Here is a 20,066-nt window from a genome sequence, read left to right as displayed (position 1 = left end):
TATGAATTGGCTTTACCTAGTTCCGCCCTTATTTTCCCTTTCACCCGCTTTCATCATATGGAGTCCCCTTGCTGGCAATTGCTAAGGTCACTCAGTCCCCGTGCCGAGGAGGAAAAACTGCAAATGCCAAGCAAAATAGAAACCTATAAAGGTTCTGTGTCACAGCAGAGCTCAGTGTGAACGTTTCAGGAGAACTACACCTACGTACAAAGTGCTGGTGGTGAAAAAATATTTTAAAGGCCATTAATTAATTAGAATCCAGTAATGGCAGATAGGCTTTTGCTTTACCTCTCTAGACCTAGAGCTGCTTCTGAGAGATCCCAGTTTGGATTTCTCTGAGACTGACAGAAACATATAGCAATAGCATTCTGCATCCTCTCCACATGAATAAACATGCATAAAATAATAATCTCTGGCAGCTGGATGAGCTCAGAAAAAGTGCCCATAAGGTCAATGCACAGCGCAATATTTTCTTAGCACTCAAATAGTGTTTTTTCCCTAAAACAACAGCTGCATTGAGGTTTTGTGTGCAGCTTTAGAGATGAGTAATAGTTTGATTTTGCTCGTTATTTCAAATATGCCATGGTGGCAGAAGGTTAGTTTCATACCTCAGGCTGAGACCCGAATTTGTCAAACGGAGGGCGGTGCCGCGTGGCTGCGGCTCATCCCCTGTGCGCGCCGCCCGGTCAGCTCATGGCCCACGGTCAGACCCTTCGGCTTCAGTGGTGACTACAGCCTTTAATGAAGTCTTTTGCAATATTAACCTAGGCATCATTTCTGTAAACAGGGCTCTTATGCTGCCTGGCTCGCAGCCAGAGAGTGAAAAAAAAAAAAAAAAAAAAAGGCTGGGAGCAGAGGGGGCCCGTGGGAAGGGGCTCTGAGATGCAAATCACGGTGGTGGTGCTCAGCACACTTTAATCCTTTGTCCAATTTAGCTGGGCGCAGATAATGCAACTAATTCAAGTGCTTGTCTCTGTGGTGTGAATTAGCTGGATAACAGCCTAAAACCTCTCCCCGGCAACAGCAAACCTGCAAAAAAAGGCAGAAGCACAGCTCTTCTCTGTTCCCAGCTGCCCTGTCCAACTTTTGAGTTTGTCCAGCAGATTCCTGGCTCCCCTCACATCTCCCTGGGTGCCTGCCTACGGGGGAGGACTCTCCAGTGGGGCTGCAGACCCCATGGCTTTCGTCCACCTTCTGCCCCAGGCTGCAGGACACCTTTCCCCTGGGCAGCCCGACCTGCACAGTCGCTGCAAGGACCCCGGGCATCAGGTGCCACACGACCTCCTCGCTGCCTCCTTTACAAAGGTAAAGGAACGAGATTATTCCAGCTCTGGTTTAGCGCCACACCGAGCAGCAGCAGCGCCGCTCAAACCCGCGGGTTAACCCTTCCAAGGTACCGAGATGGGATGGACGGTGTGAGAGTGGAGGGCTGGTGTGTCTTGTCCTGCTCCTCTGGGCTTGATGCTCTTAGGCAAACTGCTGCTGGTGTTGAGCAGTGAGCGTGACAGGACTGGGACACCTGTGAAACATGGGCAGATTTTCACACGCACGTGATCGTCCCTTCTTAGTAGGGCTGGGAATAGGATTGGAGTTCACAGCAATAGCCACACCTGGGTGCCTGCTGAAAACAGTGTGCTTTTGTTGGGAGCAGGCGAAGAGTGCAAAGGTGCTTCTCTCTACCAGCCTGTGGAGCACCTGAGGACACACGGGTGCCCTGGATGGGACACAGGGAACAACTGCCTGTTTCAGTCTGTCTCTCCAGCCTCTGGCAGTCACTGTCTGCCCCGATAAACTAATCCTCTCCTGTTTGTGTCTGAGCGTTGTTTCTTCTTCCAGTGATCCCTGAGACATCAGCCTCCAAACCTGGGATTTTCCTAGCTGTTGTGGAGCAGCCCTGGTAGCTGTTGTTTATGACAGCAGACCAGGAGTCCTTCTTCTTCTTCAGTGCCTCAGTTTCTCTCAGCTCCGATGGGGGAAAAACAGCTGCTGGCATGAGGGGTCCTGGCTGCTCCCTGCAAGAACAGGGAGTGTTGTGTCCCTTTATGCCAAGAGACACAAGAGCCTGGGGCATTTATGTAGCTCACCTCAAAGGAAGAGGTTTATATTTCACAAATACAGGTTTATGTTATGCAAATAATGGTATTTATAGTCTTCAGTAAGAGCTTGTAGCTGGGGCACCTCTGCAGGGAGATGAGCAGCCCACTTCTTCTCTGGAGTCACTGAGGAGGGAGACCCAGGCACAGGGTCCAGCAGGAAAGTCAGGAGTGTGGCTGGGGGGACAAAGAACTGCTGCCCAAAGCAATGGGGCTTGGAGGGGTGCTCAGAGACTGGACAATGCTTGCAGCTTGAGAGCAGGAATGGGATTGGAGAAGAAGGTTTCTTGCATCATCCTGCCATCAAGCTCAGCCCTGGCATGCACTGGACACATATTTTATGAATGTGTAAAATAAGCTGCATGTACAGAAGCAAGATGTTTACTGTAAACTGAGCAGGGTGGTAAACTGCTTTTTGGGGTCACTCAGTGTCTATTGAGGGTAGGAGAGCCAAGCACTTGTCTTGGTAAATACCTTTATAAGTGACTTTTAAAGTACCTTTTCATCCTGAGACCATGGCTTGCTTTGCCATCCTCTCCCATGTAGCTAATCTTGTATACCAGTTGACTTTTCCAAGGTCATCCAGTGAGGTGACAGCAGAGAATCCAGATTTAGCTCTGATTAAAGCATCAGCCCAAGTGGTGCAAGCTGGCCCAGTGCTGTGGCTTCTCTCTGCTGCATGTCACTTGTCAGCAGTTGCTTGCAGCCCTCAGGGGACAGGCTGGGCACGGTGGTGGTGGCTGCAAGTCCCCTGCTCTCTCCCTGTCCTTACCAGCATGTTACAGCTTGGTAAACCAGCCCTGAGCTCAGGAGCCTCAGCAGCAGCTTTGGGGCTTAAAAACTGGGTTTAGTGGTGGTCTTGGCAGTGCTGGGCTAACGGCTGAACTCAATAATCTTAAAGGTATTTTCCAACCTTTAGTTGGAAATGGTTCTGTGATTCTTTGTGGTTGGATACCAAAGTGCAAACGCCTCCGAGCTTGCAAATCACACTTGAGAAAGACCAGTTGAATTTGTTCCAGAGATCCAGATTAGCAAATCCTCTGGCAGATTAATTCTTGCAGAGGAAGTGTGGGGGTTGTTTGGTTTTGGGTTTTGTTTTTTTGTTTAAAGCAAGGGAAATGAAGGGACATTTCAGCTATGGGATTGCAGAGTGCTTTGTGGCAGGGAGCTGTTCCTGCCCCAGGTTCAGTCACAAATTAAACTCTTGCTCTGATCCGTCCCTGGAATGTAGGCAGACCCAACTGAAATCGAGGTCTCAGAGCACCTGAAAACAGGTTCCTGAAGCTGGGACAGGATCTGAACAACCCTGGCAAAACCCCTTCAGACCAGCTCTGCTAGTACTGAGAAAATGGTGCTGTGCCAAGCATGGAGGAAGTGCTGGTTTATCCTGACTTTCCCAAGCAGTTCCCATAGCATCACTCCCATATCCTCCCCCTGCAAAAGGGATCAGGGTCCTTCCTGCACTAACAGGTCTTAATTAGCCCAACCAGCCTCATCTGTATCCTCCTACTACACGCCCTCCATCCTGTTTGTTACCCACCTGCATTTATGTCCAGATCCTTGCATGGATCACTTTTTGCTCAGTTTCACCACTGCTTTCTGCACTCCTGGGTTAACTTGGGGTCTGCTTGGCTGCTTTGTGCTCGTTAATCACTGATAATGTGGCTGTAAGACCAGGTGAGAAATCCCCCTTTTGGGACTAGGTTTAATGGCCATTAGCCAGTGCTGGGATAAAATGGCTTAGCCTGGAGATGGGAAATGAGAGCTGAGGAGACAGCTGGCACCAAAGCATGCACTGACAGCTCCCGTTGGCCTGCAGGAATTCAGCAAGCTGTGGCTTGTCCCCCTCTTTATCCCTGTGGTGGATCTCTGCCTGGTGGGTGACTGCAGATGGTTTGTGTGCATGCTGGCCCTTGCCCTCCTGGCTGCCACCATCCCCTCTGGTCCCCAGCTGTCCCAGAGCCTGTGCTTTGTGTGCAGTGTGGTGCCAAGAAGGACAACATTCCCTGAGGCAATGGGGATCTGGAGACGAGTCAGTGGAAGAAATTGCATAAACTCATGGTGAAGGTACTTTTGGCAGCAGCTCTGGCTCGTGCTGTGTGACACCCTAACCTGCCACACTGCCCTGTGAGTGGGCAGAGAGAGGGACCATGGAGGATCTGAACAGATGGAGGTCCTTGCTAGGAACCTGGCTGAGGTTACTGAGGATATCTGGAAGCTGTGGGTGCTTTTCTTCCAGCAATTGGGAAGGTGAGGGCAGGGCGCGTTCCTAGGAAAATGAGGCTTCTCAAGAAATGAAGTTACCTTGTCATTAGCTGCAAGAAAACTCCTGCGGGTGAGGATGTGGCAGAGGAAGGGAGAAACAGGATGTGATGCTGCTGTGGGTGGTCTAGCCCTGCTGCAGGGCATCTCTTTCACAGATTGATGTTTTGATCCTGAGCAGTGGCTGAAAGTTCCCTCTAACAAGCTCTTAATTATGATTTAAATTGGCTTTTATTAATAAGGAATAAGGGACTCATTGGGAATAGGATCAAAAGGAATGTTTCCTTGTGTCTGACTGCTGGATCTGTGGAGCAGCTGGAGGAGGTTGTGGGGGGTTGAAGGTGTTCAGCCAGAAATTTTGGAGCATGGTTTTTAGGAAGCCAGCTGGATTTTGGGCTCCAGCTACTCAGCTTTGGCTCTTTAGCTCTGGGCAGATGCTCTGCCATCCCAGCCAGGCCCTGCCCAGCTCTCCTGTCCAAGGATGATGTCCTGCTCTGAGGAAAATATGGGTGATGCTTAGAGGTCATAACAGGGTAGAAGAGAAGATACACCAACTTAGTGCTGACACTGAGGCTCATACCCAGAGGGATCACAATGTTTAGTTTTGTGATTTCTGGAAAAGGAAAGGCAGGAACTCTTTATCCCAGTGGGAAGTGCAGGTCCCTGTGTGCCTTAGGGTCATATTTTCAGAGGGGTGTGGAAACAGCAAAACGTGGCCTTGAGCCTTTGTTTCATGGGCAAATCCCCATTGGTTTGGCAAATATGTCCCTCTTCTTCTCACTTTTTACATGTTTCTTTGTATTAAAGTTTAAGATAAAAACACACTGGAACATTAGGTTGAGGGTGACTATTTATTAGGTGTTTTCTATCTGTTTAGTGTTGAATCTGCCTGCTTTTCTAGGACATCTTGAACTCAGTGCTCAGGTTAAAGGCCTGTCTCCTTGCTTGGTTGCCCAAATGGTTTTCCTCATTTTTAGATGCTGTCATTTGAATTCATCAAGATCACTGGTGCATGTTTTCCTGGCTGTGGTAAAGGACCTGCTGCCTAGATGGCCCTGAGCTCAAGGATATTTGTGGTGACACAGAGACCAGTGGAGTTCTCAGCTCACTGATAAAACCTGAGGACTCTGTGCACTTCACACTGGGAAACACCTAGGAGGGATGGAGGCCTCTAACAGGGAATATTACCAGAAGGTCAAAAAAGCTTATCTTTTGAGATAAGCCTTTGCTCATCTGTTACACCACAATCTGAAGGTAATTACTAGGGCATTGCAACTCTTTCTTTACTATGGTTTGGAGTAACCAAATGTGTTTCTCCAGCCTGGAAAGCAAGAGGGTATGAGGCAGTTATTTAACCATGTGAAAGTTGGGTTAAACCGTCAATAACTGCCTCAGAGCCAGATCTAGGTAGAAGGACATGGCCAAGGTCCTTGTTTCCCAAACAAGTTCGAAAGCTGAGTTGAAAATATCTGCAGGCTTCCCGTCTGCAGACAGATCTGGCTTGATTACTTTGTTCCGGGTGAGGGTGGGCGGGTCAGTGAGGAATTGACCTTCGTCAGTGTGAGAGCCTGAGGCGCAGCATGTGAAGGGGTTGTGCAAGATGCAGGCATGGCTGTGGCAGGACCTCTGCATCGCTGTGTTTCACCCTCCCACGTGTGCAGAGGGCAAACGCAGCCTCAGTTTCCACTGCATTTTGCTGGAGCCCCAGGCCAAGCAGTTGGATGCTGATGGGTGCCTGACACTGCTAAAACAATTTTCTATCTTTAATGTCAATTACTATTTCCTCTTTGTCCACAGACACGAACAGGCAGGCCAGAAAAACCAATTAATTAATTAATTGTGTTCCAGGCAAAACTGTCAGGGGCAAGGTGAGGTGCCAGCTGGGGTGACTAATGGGAATGTTGTGGGGAGGTGAGCACCAGCTCCAGGGAGCCTGGTGGGCCCTGGACACAGCCTGGAGGACAAGAGGGGGCCTGAGCCTCTCTTTCCAGAGGAGGATGTAAAATTGCTCTTTTTAAGTGCTTTCCAATGCGGAAAAGTCTGATGAGGGGATTTTCAAGTCCCTCTGCCATAGCTTAGTGCATGCACTACCTAATGACTTTACCCTGGCTGTCAGAAAATGTGATGTTTCATCACTCATCCTTCCCCATGGCACCTGGCAAAGCCACCTGGAGAATTTTTTCCCCCTGGTTGTCTCTGGGGGTAGGAGGGACCAAATCCTGCTATGGGCAAGTCTGAAATCCCTTGGGTGTTTTTGTGGTGCCATTCACCTCCTGCCTTGGTGGTGGCACAGCCCCGTGGACAGAGCCCCTCACTCACAGGAGCTGCTTGTGCCTGGGGATGTGCCCTCACTGGGTGTCCCACATCTTCCTGGGGCAACAGCGCTGGGAGGCAGCCTGGGGTGCTCTGATCAACCCAGACAACAGTCAGGGCCCATAACCCTCTGCTGAGGTCAGTTCTGCTGCAAACCATCCCCCTTTCCCTTCTGCTGCTGCAGCAGCTCTAGAGCAGCCTGGGTTTGGCAACGGGGAGAGCTGAGCTTTGGGCTCCTGGCAGCAGCAGGACTAGCACATTAAGAGCTGATCTACAGGGTTGATTTTCACTTTGGCTAAGTTAACACATGCTGCTAATCCTGCACTACCTCTCATCACTTGGTAATGCTGAGGCATCACCTGTTTCCTGCAGCAAGTAAAAAACCTCATTTTTAAAGGAGTTAATGGGTTCCAAAGCCTTGGATGGGAATGTGAGGGATGGTGCAAAGACCTGGCAACTCCAGCTCCTGGTTCCTGTAGGAACCACAGAGCAATGTTTGTGTCTCCTGCATGGTGCCAGGGCATTGTGTTAGAGGAGCCACCTGCCTGGCACACCTGGAGCTGGTTAAAGGTCCTGCAAAGCTTTTTCCACCTTATGTGGCCTTATCAGACAGCCCTAAGGTGGGGTAGCATGGAGGTTATGGCATTCTGTAAATGCTACCTGTAACCTGAATTTCTGCTGACAAGCCCTCCCTGATGAACAGATATGTGTGTGGTGTCAGCAGTGCCAGCACTGCAGTTTCCACCTCTGCCTAAGACTCTGCTAGCACTTGAAGTGTGGCTTTGCTTTGGGCAAATTCACTGGCAGTGCAGTGAATTGGGATAAATGGGTCTAGAGGTTTGAAAATACTATTTTAAATCAACTCATGCTGTGTGGTGACTTGGCTTAGCCATGGTTTCTGGTGAGCTCCCTGTGTCGGGAGAGTCTCATCCTCTTCCACTATGCTGGTGTTAAACCCTGGTTTGGGGATGTGTCAGCCCTTCCCTGCTCTGTGGCAGTGAGGATGGAGACTGGCAGCCTTCAGAGTACCCACAGGAGGCAACAGCCACTTGCAATCAAGAGTAGGATTAACTCAACTCAAGACTTCTCATTCTTCACTTGTGTCCTTGCTCTTCCTTTTCATTGTGTTGGGCCTGAACTGCCAATGTCATCCAACTTCTGGCAGCACCAAATCTGAAAGAGTCAGACCCTTCCTTCTGTGGTCCAGTGTCGAGTAGGGGTTTAGCAAATGACAACTGCCAAGAAAAAAAATCCTCTTCCCGTTTTAGCTACTCACATTTAGTGGTTGTATTCATGTTCTACGTGCTTGTGGTTATCAGTGGAAATGGTTAGGATAAATTTGAGATTATTTTATAGACTAAAACATCAGAAACAAGCTTCAGTTGTACCTTTATCCCTGAAAGCAGCCTAGGAGGACTCCAGATTCTCCTTTTGGCAAATGATTGTTAGAAGTGAAGCCAGAAGCAAGTGCCCAATCTGCACATTTCATCCCCCATAATGCAGTGTCCGTGTGCTGCAGGCAAAGCAGCAGGCTGCAGACTGCCCCTCAAACCCATTTCAGAATCTTTATTGGGAAAAACAAATTCACAGCATCTCAACTGTTATTCAAACACATTTAATAAACAAAGAGAAACAGTAGCAAAGGGCACTGACACGTGACAAACTGTACAAAACCTCCGGGTAGGAGCCCAGGCCCGGCTACCCCGGCCCTGCCCCGCAGCCAACCAGGCCCCCTTCGCCTCAGCCCACTCAGTCACCCCTGAGAAAAATCAGTTTTTAAAAATGTGCAGAAACAAAGACACTTCAAGAGGATATTTCCAGTCTTGCCATAATGGAACAATTTAGGCCACTGGGAAAGTTTTAAAATAAAATCTAAAGTGTCATACACTCCATTCCCAGGATTAATGCTTTAAAGTGAACCTTCCCAAGAGGCATAAGCACTCTTGGACAGCCAGTAGATCTACCCCTGCTCTCCTACTCTACTCACCACAACATGCTACACTTTTTTAGAGTGAATGGGACAAATTTCATCTTAATTCAACACTAATTTTGATATAGTTGTGACTGAGTGAAAGGCAATGGAAGGAAAAGCCCTGTTTGAGCACAGAAGGGATGCAACTGGTGCATAATGCTGAGACCTGCCCTGTCTCAGGGTAAAGGTGACTTAGCAGAGTCAGGGAAGGAGAAATCCTTCACTTGGAATGTACCTGCTCTGGATGGACTTCATGCCTGGTCCTAAACATCACCCAAAAACTTGAGCATCCAGTACCAATGATTGGTTTTGTACCATAAATTTGTTCTGCTGAAATTCAACAGACCCTGCGATGGAACTCAGAGTCCATGGTCCCCTGGCACCTTCTCACTGCCAAAAGCAGCATGAAAGGGAAAACCAAGATGCAACTTGGATCTTTCTTGTGCTCATCAGGTAAGCAGCTGTGCCATTCACCTGCTAATGGTCACTTCAGGCTCTCTGTGGCTCAGAGGGGAGAGCCATGGCACCACTGCATCAGGCAACCCTCCCTGGGCTTCAGCACGTGTGACACAAAGCAGCCAGGGAAGTGTTTGTTATTCTTGTCTGCTGGAGCTGTACAGAGTCTCCCTCTGCAGCCAGGGTTGCTTTGAGCTCCATGGTTTAACAAGGTGCTCAGCTGGCATCAATGTGGCAAACACAGCCTGACCAGTTCCTCTTGCCTTTAGTTTGGTATTTCTTGACCAGTTCCCAAAAACTCCCTCCTCTGAGGAAGGGCAATAAGACAAATGAGTGTCAAAGGGCTTTTCAGGCTGCTAACTTGCATACATGTGCTTGATTTCTTAGCTATGAGCACAGACAGTGGCTGAGGCTACAGCATAGGGACAGAGGAGGGAGATCTGTACACATCACAGTGTTGTTCAGGCCCAGCCAAGGTGTGTAGTCTGATCACACCAACACCAGCTCACCGTGTTAGAAACAGGGCAGATGGAGGGAAGCAGAGCTGGGTTTTTCAGTGTGATGGAAAGCCAGCTGTGATTCAACAGCCTGTCACTGACACAATGTGAATTCAAAGACATTTGGCACAGCCTGTTGTTACCAGGACTAATCTAGCACAGACAATTAAGCAGTCTGTCTTGAGAATGAGGCAAGGGCTCCACTGGAGGAGGTACACTGGCAAAGCAGGATGGAGGACATGCAGAAGGACTGGAGAGAGGCAGAGCACAGTGGTGCCACTCAGTGTCTCTGCTGCACATCTTGTCACTGAACTGGTTGTTGGACTGTTGGTAGGACCCTCTCAGCAACAAGTGGTTAAGATGGCAAACCTGCCTAATTCTGAGCCAAAACTTTCAGGAGAACATGGCTAGCTGAAGCCCTCCAAAAAGGAGCCCAACCCCTCAGTCCAGGTGAGGAATTTTCTGGTAGCTTATTGAGAAACATCTGCTCTGAGCTTGTCAATGTCTGAATTCCAGCATCTCCTAAGCTTTGCTGTAATGTCAGTTTGGGACTGAAAATGACCCAAGTGCCAGAACACTCAGGCTACAAAGAACAAAGCCAGGATGAAAGGGGAAAAACATGCAGCAAATTCCTATGAAATTCCATTTACCAGACTAGGAGGGACATGCCCTTGGTTAGGGGTGGCACAGAGTAACAGAGGGGAACCAGTGACTGCAGTTTGGCTAAGATAAGAATTCAAGAGAGGCACAAACGAACATTTTGCACATCCATCCAAGGCATTCCAAAAAAAAAAAAAAAAAAAAAGGAAAGAAAACTCACAAAAGTTGACACATCACTTTGGACAAGAAACATTACAATAGTTTGGCAACTTTTCACCAAACCCCCTCCACCCCAGCTCTGTGATGTCCCTCTGTAATTTGAGGTGATCTCTTAAAGGTGGGGACATGAGGGGGCTGCAGGTCACTGTTTGTAAATCAGGGATCTCCTCTGCAAAGGATCTCGTGGGGTCAGACAAACCTGCCTGCTTGGTACAGTACAAAAGAAATTCTGCCTGAAGCCCTCCCTGGTGAGAGGGAAGGAGACAGAGCCCACACTGCTGGAGACAAACAAGGCAAAGCTGAACTTGGCAGCAGCAAGTCCCTAAACCTTATGACTTTACACCAGGCTAAGATATGGCCATGGCAGGGTACTGGGGAGGGAAGATGTCACCACTCTTCCTCTGTGGGGAAGTGTAAAGGATGGGATTATCACTCTATCACTATTTTGGGTGAACACAGGTCTCTTTGTTTATGCATACCAAGTGATGGGCTTTGGAAAATACCAGGAGCCCATGTGGAATAGTGTTACCAGTGAGACCTGTGTCAGATGGATACACAACTCCCCTCCCCTCAGATCTAAACTCAGCTCTTAGGAATTGAACAAGGAACAGATACAAAGCAAGGATAGAAAAGTTTGTGTGGGTTTTTTAGGAGTGCTTGTTTTGTTCCTCCATTTTAAGCCCTGTTCTTCAGATCTGGGGGAGAAGGGGGAGCACTGCAAGGTCCCTGCACTTTTCTGGAGCAGACCTGGGTGCAAGCAATGGCACAGCTCAAATATGGACCTTCCCACCCACAGCAGCCTGTGGAAGGTGGGGTTGATTACAAGGACCTGAGCAACCTTCACAAAGGCTCCGACTGGGAATCCGGCCCAGCCATTGTCGGAAAAATTCAATACAGCGCTGGCCAAGGAAATCAAACAAATACTTGTGGAAAGGACTGTCCAACTGGAAGAGTCTTTTCCTTTCTCGGTTTCCAGGGTAAGAGAAAAGCCTTTGGTTATGACCAGAATTATTTGCCATTGGCAGGACAGGCTCGGCTTTGCTTTGCATTAGCTTGGTTATTGTACAAGGGCTGGGTTGCTCTGTGGAGAGATGCTCTGCCCAGCTGGACTGCCCTGTGACATCTGGGAGTTTGATGGAGTGGACACTTGAATTACATCCGGGATCCTCGCTCCTGAAGAATCTGAAACAGAAGAGACCTTCTGTGAAAACCTCAGACAAGTTTAAATGCACGAGTTCCTGTCCAGAGTCCTTGGGTTTTGCAGAGAAAGGAAGCATGGACTAATGTGAGAGCAGCTTGCAGGCTTTTATGCCACCAAAACAAACGATAGGCTGGTTAAGGGTAAGTGAGCCCCTTCTCTAGAAATCCTGCTCAGCTGCTTGCCAGGAGGTAAAGATGTTGCCTTCTGTTTTAATTCTGGGGAGAAAAAAAAAAAAAAAAAAAAGTGGATTCATGGAATGGTTTGGAAGGGACCTAGGGACCTTAAAGCTTATCTTGTTCTCTGCCATGGGCAAGGACACCTTCCACTAGACCAGGCTGCTCAGAGCCCCATCCAACCTGGCCTTGAACACTTCCAGGGATGAGGAGGGTTGGAAGAGAAGAAAAATCTTGTTTCTCTCTTCAACATCCTTCAACCACAAAACCTAACCTCAAAGGTCCTTGCTACTCTGTTCTCCCTCTTCAAGTTATTCTTTCCTTCAGTATTTTGATCTTAATTTGAAGTTCACAAAGAGCCTTAGCTCTTGTCCTACAGTAAATCATGAAATCTTCCAAGAGGGGATGGAGAAGGCAATGGAAAGCTGATTCACAGAACTACTGCTGCAGCTTGGTGCAGGAAAGGTTTTTCTTTCTAGGGGAATTCAAACTGATACATCTGAGCAGGTGCCTTACCTTGGCCTTCTCACTTGGCTCCTTGACAATGCCATTGGTAGAATTGTTGAGCTCCCTGGACACAACACAGAGGAATTCTGCCTGGTCTTCGTTTCCATAGTTATAGGAAGATCCAATGCTGATCAGCTGTGCAACAGGAGACAGCCAAGGTAACAATCAGTGAGCCTTGATTTTATTCCTGCAGTTGCTGTGAGAGAGGACTGTCCCAGATCTGTTCTGGATGAAGTGTCCCCTGCAGCCTCCTGTGTGTGTGTGTGTAAGGCAGGGACACATCCGAGCTCCACAGCCCTCTAGTGGCACCTGGAGCCCCGGGAAGGAATTCCAGCTTGAAACTAATGCTGAACACAGCAGAACATTGCCCAGCTTCTGGGGGTGGAAAAGGGAAAACAGATTGTGCAATACATAATATCCAGTTCACTCAGATGTGGGCAGGCATTGCAAATTGCCTGGTCCTTGCTGAACTCAGCTCTCAACTGCCTTGTGACTGATGTGGAAATGGGAATTCTTTACCCCAGGCAGATGTTGGATTAGCTGGGGACATGTGGCAAACAGACACTGTCCTTTATGTGGATGCTGCCCAAATGGAGTCTGGTATCTGTGTAAACAGGATTATATTCTATTACTGTTGTGTTGAGGGGGTCTGGACTCAATCCAAGAAATCTCATCTGTCTCATTCATCATTATTACATTAAAAGGACATCCTGGAGTACAGAGCTAATTTGTCATTTACAACTAAGTTCTGCTTTCCAGAAAATAAATCCAAGTCATCTGAAGAAAGCATTGTGACTCTTACTAACTGTGTGTGTCCAGGAAACTTTAATGTGCAGCAAGTACCTTAACTTCCATGTCCAAATAGATTTTGGAAGAGCCAGATCCATATTTATAGATTATAGATGTAAAAAGGAAGATCAGGAAGGATCTAAGGGTGCAGGTTCCCATGAAAGGCACTGCTTGTAGCCTCAAGGTTTTGGGGGTGTAGATATGGATGGGTGAAAGGCAGATTCTGTAAACTGTTGGACAGCAAAACCTGGGTGTTGGAGAACTGCATTTTCATGGAGCAATGAGTGGTTCTTGGTCACAAGATTTCACTATTTCCTTCCAGTGGCAGGTTTTTGGCTGCCTCTCCACTCTGAGATAGTTTTCAGGCATTAAAGAACAGATCCAAAGGAACAACTGATGGGAAGTGCTGTTCCTAATCCTCTGCCTCACTTCATGTCAGCACACTTCCCACAGCATCCACCTGTTCTGAAGCTGGACTAAATGGGAAGACACTGCTGTAAATCCACAGACCCTATTCTCTAGTTTCTTAATATAACATAACACACAGACCAGCTGGCTCCAGTTCTCCTTTCCCAGAAATAAGAGAACTGTGTTTGATTCCAGAAACCAAATGTGGACCTAATGCCATATGCAACTGCAGTGACAGCCCCAGTGACAGAACCAGCTGCACTGCAAACACATCTGCAAAGAGTTCTCCTGTCACTCAGAGCCTCTTCAGCAAATGCAGCAGTTGTGGCTTTGAGGTTCCAAGAAAGTTGTGCTCTGTTTTTTCATGGCTCTGGTAATTTTCCTGGATAGAACTGTTATACTGTGGCCTGGTGTATGTGATAAAATGCAGGAGAAGGGAAGAACTGCCCTGGGATTTGACAAGGAGAAAAGAAGCTCTGAGAGAAAATGAAATCTCTCTGGGAGCCTGAGTGACTTCTGCTCTCCCCTGTCAGTAACTGGACACAAGTGGATTGCTGCTCAGGTCAGGCTGTTATTCAGAAGAGCAGAGCAGTGTGAAAAGCAATTTAACAGGCAACTCTACTTATTCCACATCTAGTTTTCAAAGGAATTCTGCCATTCTTTGGTAATGGTACCTGTTCAAATTTCCATCCGTCGGACATGGTGGACACCATCTGTGTGAGCTCTTCCTCTTGGCACTGCAGCACTCTGTACACGTGTTTCACAGGTCCCTGGGGCACAGAGAACAATGCCTGGGTTTAGTAATTGCTTTACTAGTATCATGCTAGAAAATTAGTATGATATAATTACCAGTATCATGCTAGAAAATTAATAAGCTGCTCCTGCTCTCATCTTAGGAAGTCAGAGCCCCACAGGCTTTCTAAGGGCTTTTCTATCCCACTGATTCCAAAACAGAACCCTGTGCCTGGCACTCTTCTCTTAAAAGCTTTCTAGGTGTCTCAGCTACAGTGAAACCAAAACTTCCTTAGCTTTCAAAGCCATTTGCTGCTTTTTGAAAACATTTCTGAAACTGAATCTACTGGATGTGCTGATATCAGCTGAGCATCAATGGGAAACATGTCACAGAGAGACAAAGGGAAGAAATGGTTTAGAGAAGGAAGAGTTTGAGCTGTTCTTTGCCAAAGCAGTATGTTTTGCTTTATAATAACCCATGTCTGCTCCTGTAAGTGTCCCTTGCCATTCCCTGCAGGGCTGAGATGACTCAGTGGTCTGTGCTTATAAAGCCACACTGAGGACTCTCTGCTCGCCATGCCCTGCATCCACCTAACAGCATTTATTCCCCTGTTACTGCTGAACCAAAGAAGTGCTGCTGCAAGGGCTGCAGCCATGCCTGTCCTCCTGAGGCCCAGAACTGCCTCCATGACCCAGGGGTGCATTACTTGAGAAGTTCTGTTCTCGTTGTCCCGTATCCGCTCCTTCACCAGCCGCACCAGGGACGCGATGTTGTAGAACTCAGCCTCTTCCAGCACCCCTGAGGAGGAACCAAAGCACAGATTCTGTTACTTTGCACAGGATAGAATGAAGATGATTCTATCACAAGGATTCAGCCCTGCTGCTGACTCCAAATCTAGCCCAGATGTCAGAATCCCAAATGTGCCACCCACCTCCTGCTCTGAGGCTAGGAGAAAATGCCTGACTAGCTGTCACCTGCTCTTGTGACTTAAGAGGATCTTTAAGAAAGATGATTCCCCTTTCCCTGGGATTATCAGAAATCTCATGGTACAATGTCCATTTCTTCACCCAGCCCCATCAAGGGAAAGCCCTCAGAGCTGCCTGTTTGGGGAGAACCATGGTCTGTGAGGGGCAGAGGGGCTGCACCAGACCTTGGGCTCAGCACAGTGCCAGGGTGTGCTGTGAGCTGCAGCCTCTGTGCTTGGGAAGACACAGAATCTCATGACTTCATCCCTGCTAATGAGCAATTAACAGTACTAACAGCACTCCTGGGAAACTCGCTCACACTCTCACACAGGTGATGGTGAGGGCTCTGGATGTGCTGTCAAAGAGGAATTCCAGCCTCCCCTGTGCTTTTCTCTCACCTTCCTCTGCGAGCTCCTTGTTGATGATGAGCTTGCCGTGCCGGAGGTAGTTCAGTATGGGCCCGAAGTAGGTGGGGTCTCTGTCGATGAGATACGCCCCGGTCTCGTCCTGACAGCAAAACAGGCACGGCTCAGTGGGGCCAGCAAACAAGAATTTCAATCTAACACAATAAATGCAACAGCTTCTCTTTGAGGACACGGATTCATTTGCCTGCGTAGAGATGTGGTACATTTTTAAACCATTTTTCTTTTTCAGGGTCTGATCTATGAACACTGCAGCCCCAGCAATGCTGGCAGGTGCCTTACATGAAGCACTTGTACACAGTTTAAGGGCCTGGAGAGGAAAGCTGGGATTAGGAGGGCTTTTTCACTGCAGTGAGAACCAAAACCTGGCACTTGTGCTCTGGCTAGGCCTGTTCTCCAGACCAGTTTAACTAGGAGGCTGTGGAGGAAGATGGGATCTCCACTTCTAAAACAGCCAAACTTTCTCCACAGCCAAAACTGTTCTTTTTTTTCCCCTTTTCACTACTGCAAACACACATTGCAATGCTCCTGCCATGTGTCCAGCAATACAACAACTGGCATTAAATAACCAACAACTGACAGCCAAAAGCACCTCTTGAGCAGCTTTGAAGCATTGCCAAGCCCTCTGCAGAACTCTCACATCCCTCTCTTAAGGACTTTAAAGCATTGTTTCTCCTGCCAATCTACTCTAAAGCAATAAGAAACTGCAAACCCACTCAGAAATCTCTCCTCTCCTCACTGATGCTGCTGAGTGATATTTCAATCATAACCAGGATTTATCCTGAGATTAAACTCTGAATGGAGCAGCAACAGACCCGACTGATTCTGGCTGCCCCACTCTCAACACATTTACAACACCACGTGCACCAGATCCCGTGGAAAATCTGCAATTGCAAGAATAATTGTTTGTAAAATCCTTACAACAAACTGCAGTGACTTCAAAACTGTCCAGCCATGCAAGCAATGTGCACCATCATCTTTTATGAATGAGAGTGAAGGGAAATCTATTAAAAGCAGCAAACATGCTCAGGGTGGGAAATGGTAACATTCCTGTTTCTAGGAGTTTCCTTCCTTCCCTCCCTCCCCGCTGTAAGCACCGGGGGAGTGCGGGCGGCTCCTTGAGCGCAGCCCAGGGCGGAGCAGGGATCGGAGCTGCGGCATCCTCTGGGTGCCCCGTTCCCGGGGCTGCCGCCCCCTCCCTGCCCGTGGGGCACGAGGGACAAGCCGGGGATGTGTCACAGTGACGAGCCCCATACCGCGGCACTGGGCCCGGGGCCGTACGGGAGGCTCGGGCACAGCTCTGGGCACCCCGGTGGCACCGGCGGCGACTCGGGAGGGGCTGTCCCGGGGAGGGGCCCGGCCCCGCCGCGGCCTCACCTTGTCGGAGCCGAGCTCGGGCCCGTCCTGGCAGCACAGACGGCACAGGAAGGACTTGGGCTCCCGGCACAGCGTCTGCCGGGTGCTCACGAAGTACGTGCCGCCCACGTTCAGCCGCACCCACTTGGAGGCGGCGGCGGGCGGGGACAGCGCCCCGGCAGCCCCCGCCGCCGCTCCGGCCGCGCGGGGGCTGGGCGGCCCCGGCGCCCCCCCGGGGCCCGGGCTGGGCGTGCGGCCCCTCGGCGGCCCCTCGGCCATGGCGGAGCCTCAGCGCCCGCCCGCCGCCATCGCCGCCCGCGCCGCTTCCGGCCCGCGCCGTTTCCGGGGATGATGACTTCCGGTGAGTTCGCGTTCTGATTGGGCGGCGGGAGCCGAGGGGGCGGTACTTCCCGCGGCGGGGACGGCGGTGTCGGTCAGTGAAGGTGAGAGCGGGGCCGGGCGCGGGAGCGGGAAAGGGGAGCCGGGCGGGGGATCTGGAGTCCCAAGGGTGGGGGACAGGACAGGCTGGGGACGTGCTCGGTGTTGGGAGGCCGGTGGGAGCGGACGGGGGCCAGCGTGAGGTCGTGGCGGGGCTCAGGAGCGACCCCTGTGTCCGGATCCCCGTGCCCCGATCCCCAGTGCCCGCACTCTTTCCGTGCCCCGATCCCCGTGCCCCGATCCCCCGTGCCTGCCTTCCCTCCGTGTGCCGATCCCCCGTGCCCCGATCCCCCGTGCCCGCCTTCCCTCCGTGCCCGATCCCCAGTGTCCCCGTTCCGTGTCCCCGTGTCCCGCCCCATCCCGCCCCTCATGCCGCGTTCCCGGCCCGAGCCGCGCTCCCCAGCCGCGCCCCGCGGTCCCGCCCGCCGTGACCCACCGGTGTGTCCGGGCCAGGCGGAGCCATGGCGGGACGCAGGGCTGCCCTCAAGGCCGTGGACTGGGCGGCGTTCGCCGAGCGGGTGCCGCCGAACCAGCGAGCCATGTTCAACGCGCTGAAGACCCGCAACGATGCGCTGACGGCCCGGTGAGTGCCCGCTCCCAGCCCGCTGCGAGTGCCGCTGTCTGTCTGTCTGTCCGTCCGTCCCTCTTCGGTCCCGCAGGAGTGGCCTCGCAGGTATTAAAGCGGGTCACCTTGAGGCAGCTGGTGGCTTTTTTTGGCAAATCACCTTTAGTTAATCTTCCCCAGAGTAAACCCCTAGCTGCAGCTCTGTGAGCGCACCTTGCTTTGGCACGAGCTTTGTCACTGTCAAATGCTCTACAAATTCATCTTTGTTCTCAAATCCTTTAGCATCCTCTGCCTGATGCAAGTGCTGGCTGCTGCAGGGAGTCCTGCTGGTTGCCTATGGCTCAGTGCTGTGGAACAGCCTCGTCCTGCCTTAAGGGCTGCACCCAGAGGGGCTGAGTGAAGCTCAGCTGCAGGCTGAGCTCTGCCTGGCTGTTCCAGGGGCACAGGGATTTGCAGAAATGGCTTGTTTCAAACTGGAGAGCAGCTAAACTGAGCACAGCAGGCTACTCAGGCTGCTGCTCATGTCTGCTGTGCTCCGTCCTTTCAGGTTGGCTGCGCTGCCAGAGAAGCCCCCGGCCATCGACTGGGCTTTCTACAAAGCTCATGTTGCCAAGGCTGGAATGGTGGATGAGTTCCAGAAGAAGGTCAGTCTCCTTGCCAGCTGGGTGTTGCTTTTTGGAGTTTAATTGGGGCACTGAGAGGAAAACACTGGGATCAGCAGAGGAGCTTGGTTGTGTCAGTATGGAAATTTGCCTCCCAGGACTGGAGGCACCCGCTGAGCTCAGATGGGGCTGGGAGCTTTGTGTGGGGCAGTAACTCTGTCATAGGGTCACTCTGTGGTGTGGGACCTTCCAGCTGCCTTCCAGCGCTGTGGGGAACGGGTGGTGTGTGTGTCCTGGGGGTGGTGGGCAGGACAGAGGAGATGTCTGGAAGCTCCTGGGTGAGCAAGTGCTGCTTGGGAGGGACAGGGGACAGCTGCACTGATCACTTTTGGCTCATTAATGTACATGGTTGTGAGCAAATCCTAGGAAGACAGGAGGGAATGCTGCCCTGCTGCTAGGGAAGGTGACCTCGATGTGAAGGATTGTTTCAGTCAAACAAACCTTAAAAATATTAAAAATATGTCTTTCAATTTACAGTTCAGTGCACTGAAGGTTCCAGAGCCAGTGGATACACAAACTGCCAAGATTGATGCCCAGGAGAAGGAAGCTGTAAGTGAACCACTCCCTGCTGGGGCTGTCCCTGCCTTCTGTGGGGGTGGGAGGGGGTGAGAGGGAGGGGATGTTGTGGATGTGCCCCTGCACACACTTGCCTGGCTTTCTGAGCAAGGGGATCCCTGCCCAGCGCAGGCTTTGGCTGGTTGGGGTCTGCTGGAGGTTGCATCAGTTTCCCAGTGTAACAGTGATGGATTTTAATGCCAGCTGAAAGCCTGGGGGTATGTGCAGGGTCACTCTGGGGCAGTGTGTTTGTCATAACCACTGTGCCCACATTCTCTGCTCTCCCCAGGCCAAGAGCACTGCTGAGTACATTGAGGCTTCCAAGGCGCGCATCGCGCAGTACGAGCAGGAGGTGAGGCTGCCCCTGCTTGGGGAGCATGGTCTGGAGCACAGCCTGCTCTCCTGGCTGTGCCTTGCTCCTTCCTGCTGACCTCTGACTTGTGATTATTGTCTGTCCCTGCTTCCACAGCTCCAGAAGCTCCAGAACATGATTCCCTTTGAACAGATGACCTTTGAAGACTTGAGTGAAGCCTTCCCTGAAACCAAACTGAACAAGCAGAAATATCCATACTGGCCCCACAAGCCAATTGCTGATCTGTAAACTGGGAGCAGTTCAGGGAGCAGTTTAATGACTGTCAGACTCCATGATCTTATAAATAAAGAGCTTTCTCTGTCTGTGGCTTAGATCTTAGACATAAATTCTGAGTAATACAGACGTGGAGCAATACAGTAACTTGCAAACATTCCACTTTTTTTGGATTTTGTGTTTTCTACCCATGAGCTTGTTTTGGTAGCAGGACCAAGCTCCCTGTCCTGCTGATCAAACTGAACCCTGTGAAATGCAAATGAACCTCCAGTCCCTCTCTGTTTCCACGAGGGG

General features: G+C 50.4%; 2 protein-coding genes across 2 annotated transcripts; one reads left to right on the top strand and one right to left on the bottom strand.

The window, feature by feature from the left end:
• Window positions 1-8,267: 8,267 nt before the first annotated feature.
• Window positions 8,268-17,245, bottom strand: KCTD2 (potassium channel tetramerization domain containing 2). Its single transcript, XM_054278941.1, has 6 exons — window positions 16,988-17,245; window positions 15,587-15,695; window positions 14,930-15,021; window positions 14,165-14,260; window positions 12,303-12,428; window positions 8,268-11,594 (listed from the first exon to the last, which is right to left on the bottom strand). The coding sequence occupies exons 1-6, from the start codon at window positions 17,243-17,245 to the stop codon at window positions 11,565-11,567; spliced, it is 711 nt and encodes a 236-aa protein (XP_054134916.1). The 3' UTR covers window positions 8,268-11,564.
• Window positions 17,246-17,353: 108 nt separating this feature from the next.
• On the top strand, window positions 17,354-19,929 carry ATP5PD (ATP synthase peripheral stalk subunit d). The gene is made up of 6 exons (XM_054278844.1): window positions 17,354-17,409; window positions 17,858-17,987; window positions 18,517-18,613; window positions 19,109-19,180; window positions 19,476-19,538; window positions 19,656-19,929. Exons 2-6 carry the CDS (start codon window positions 17,866-17,868, stop codon window positions 19,785-19,787), a joined length of 486 nt encoding a protein of 161 aa, XP_054134819.1. The 5' UTR covers window positions 17,354-17,409; window positions 17,858-17,865; the 3' UTR covers window positions 19,788-19,929.
• The last annotated feature ends 137 nt before the right edge of the window (window positions 19,930-20,066 follow it).

This window comes from Melozone crissalis, unplaced genomic scaffold (assembly GCF_028551555.1).
Source record: "Melozone crissalis strain CALT ecotype California unplaced genomic scaffold, PUWL_Pcris_2 ptg000026l_1, whole genome shotgun sequence".
Lineage (NCBI taxonomy): Eukaryota > Metazoa > Chordata > Aves > Passeriformes > Passerellidae > Melozone > Melozone crissalis.
Note: the sequence above shows the minus strand (reverse complement) of the source record. Positions and strands in the feature narration are given on the sequence as shown.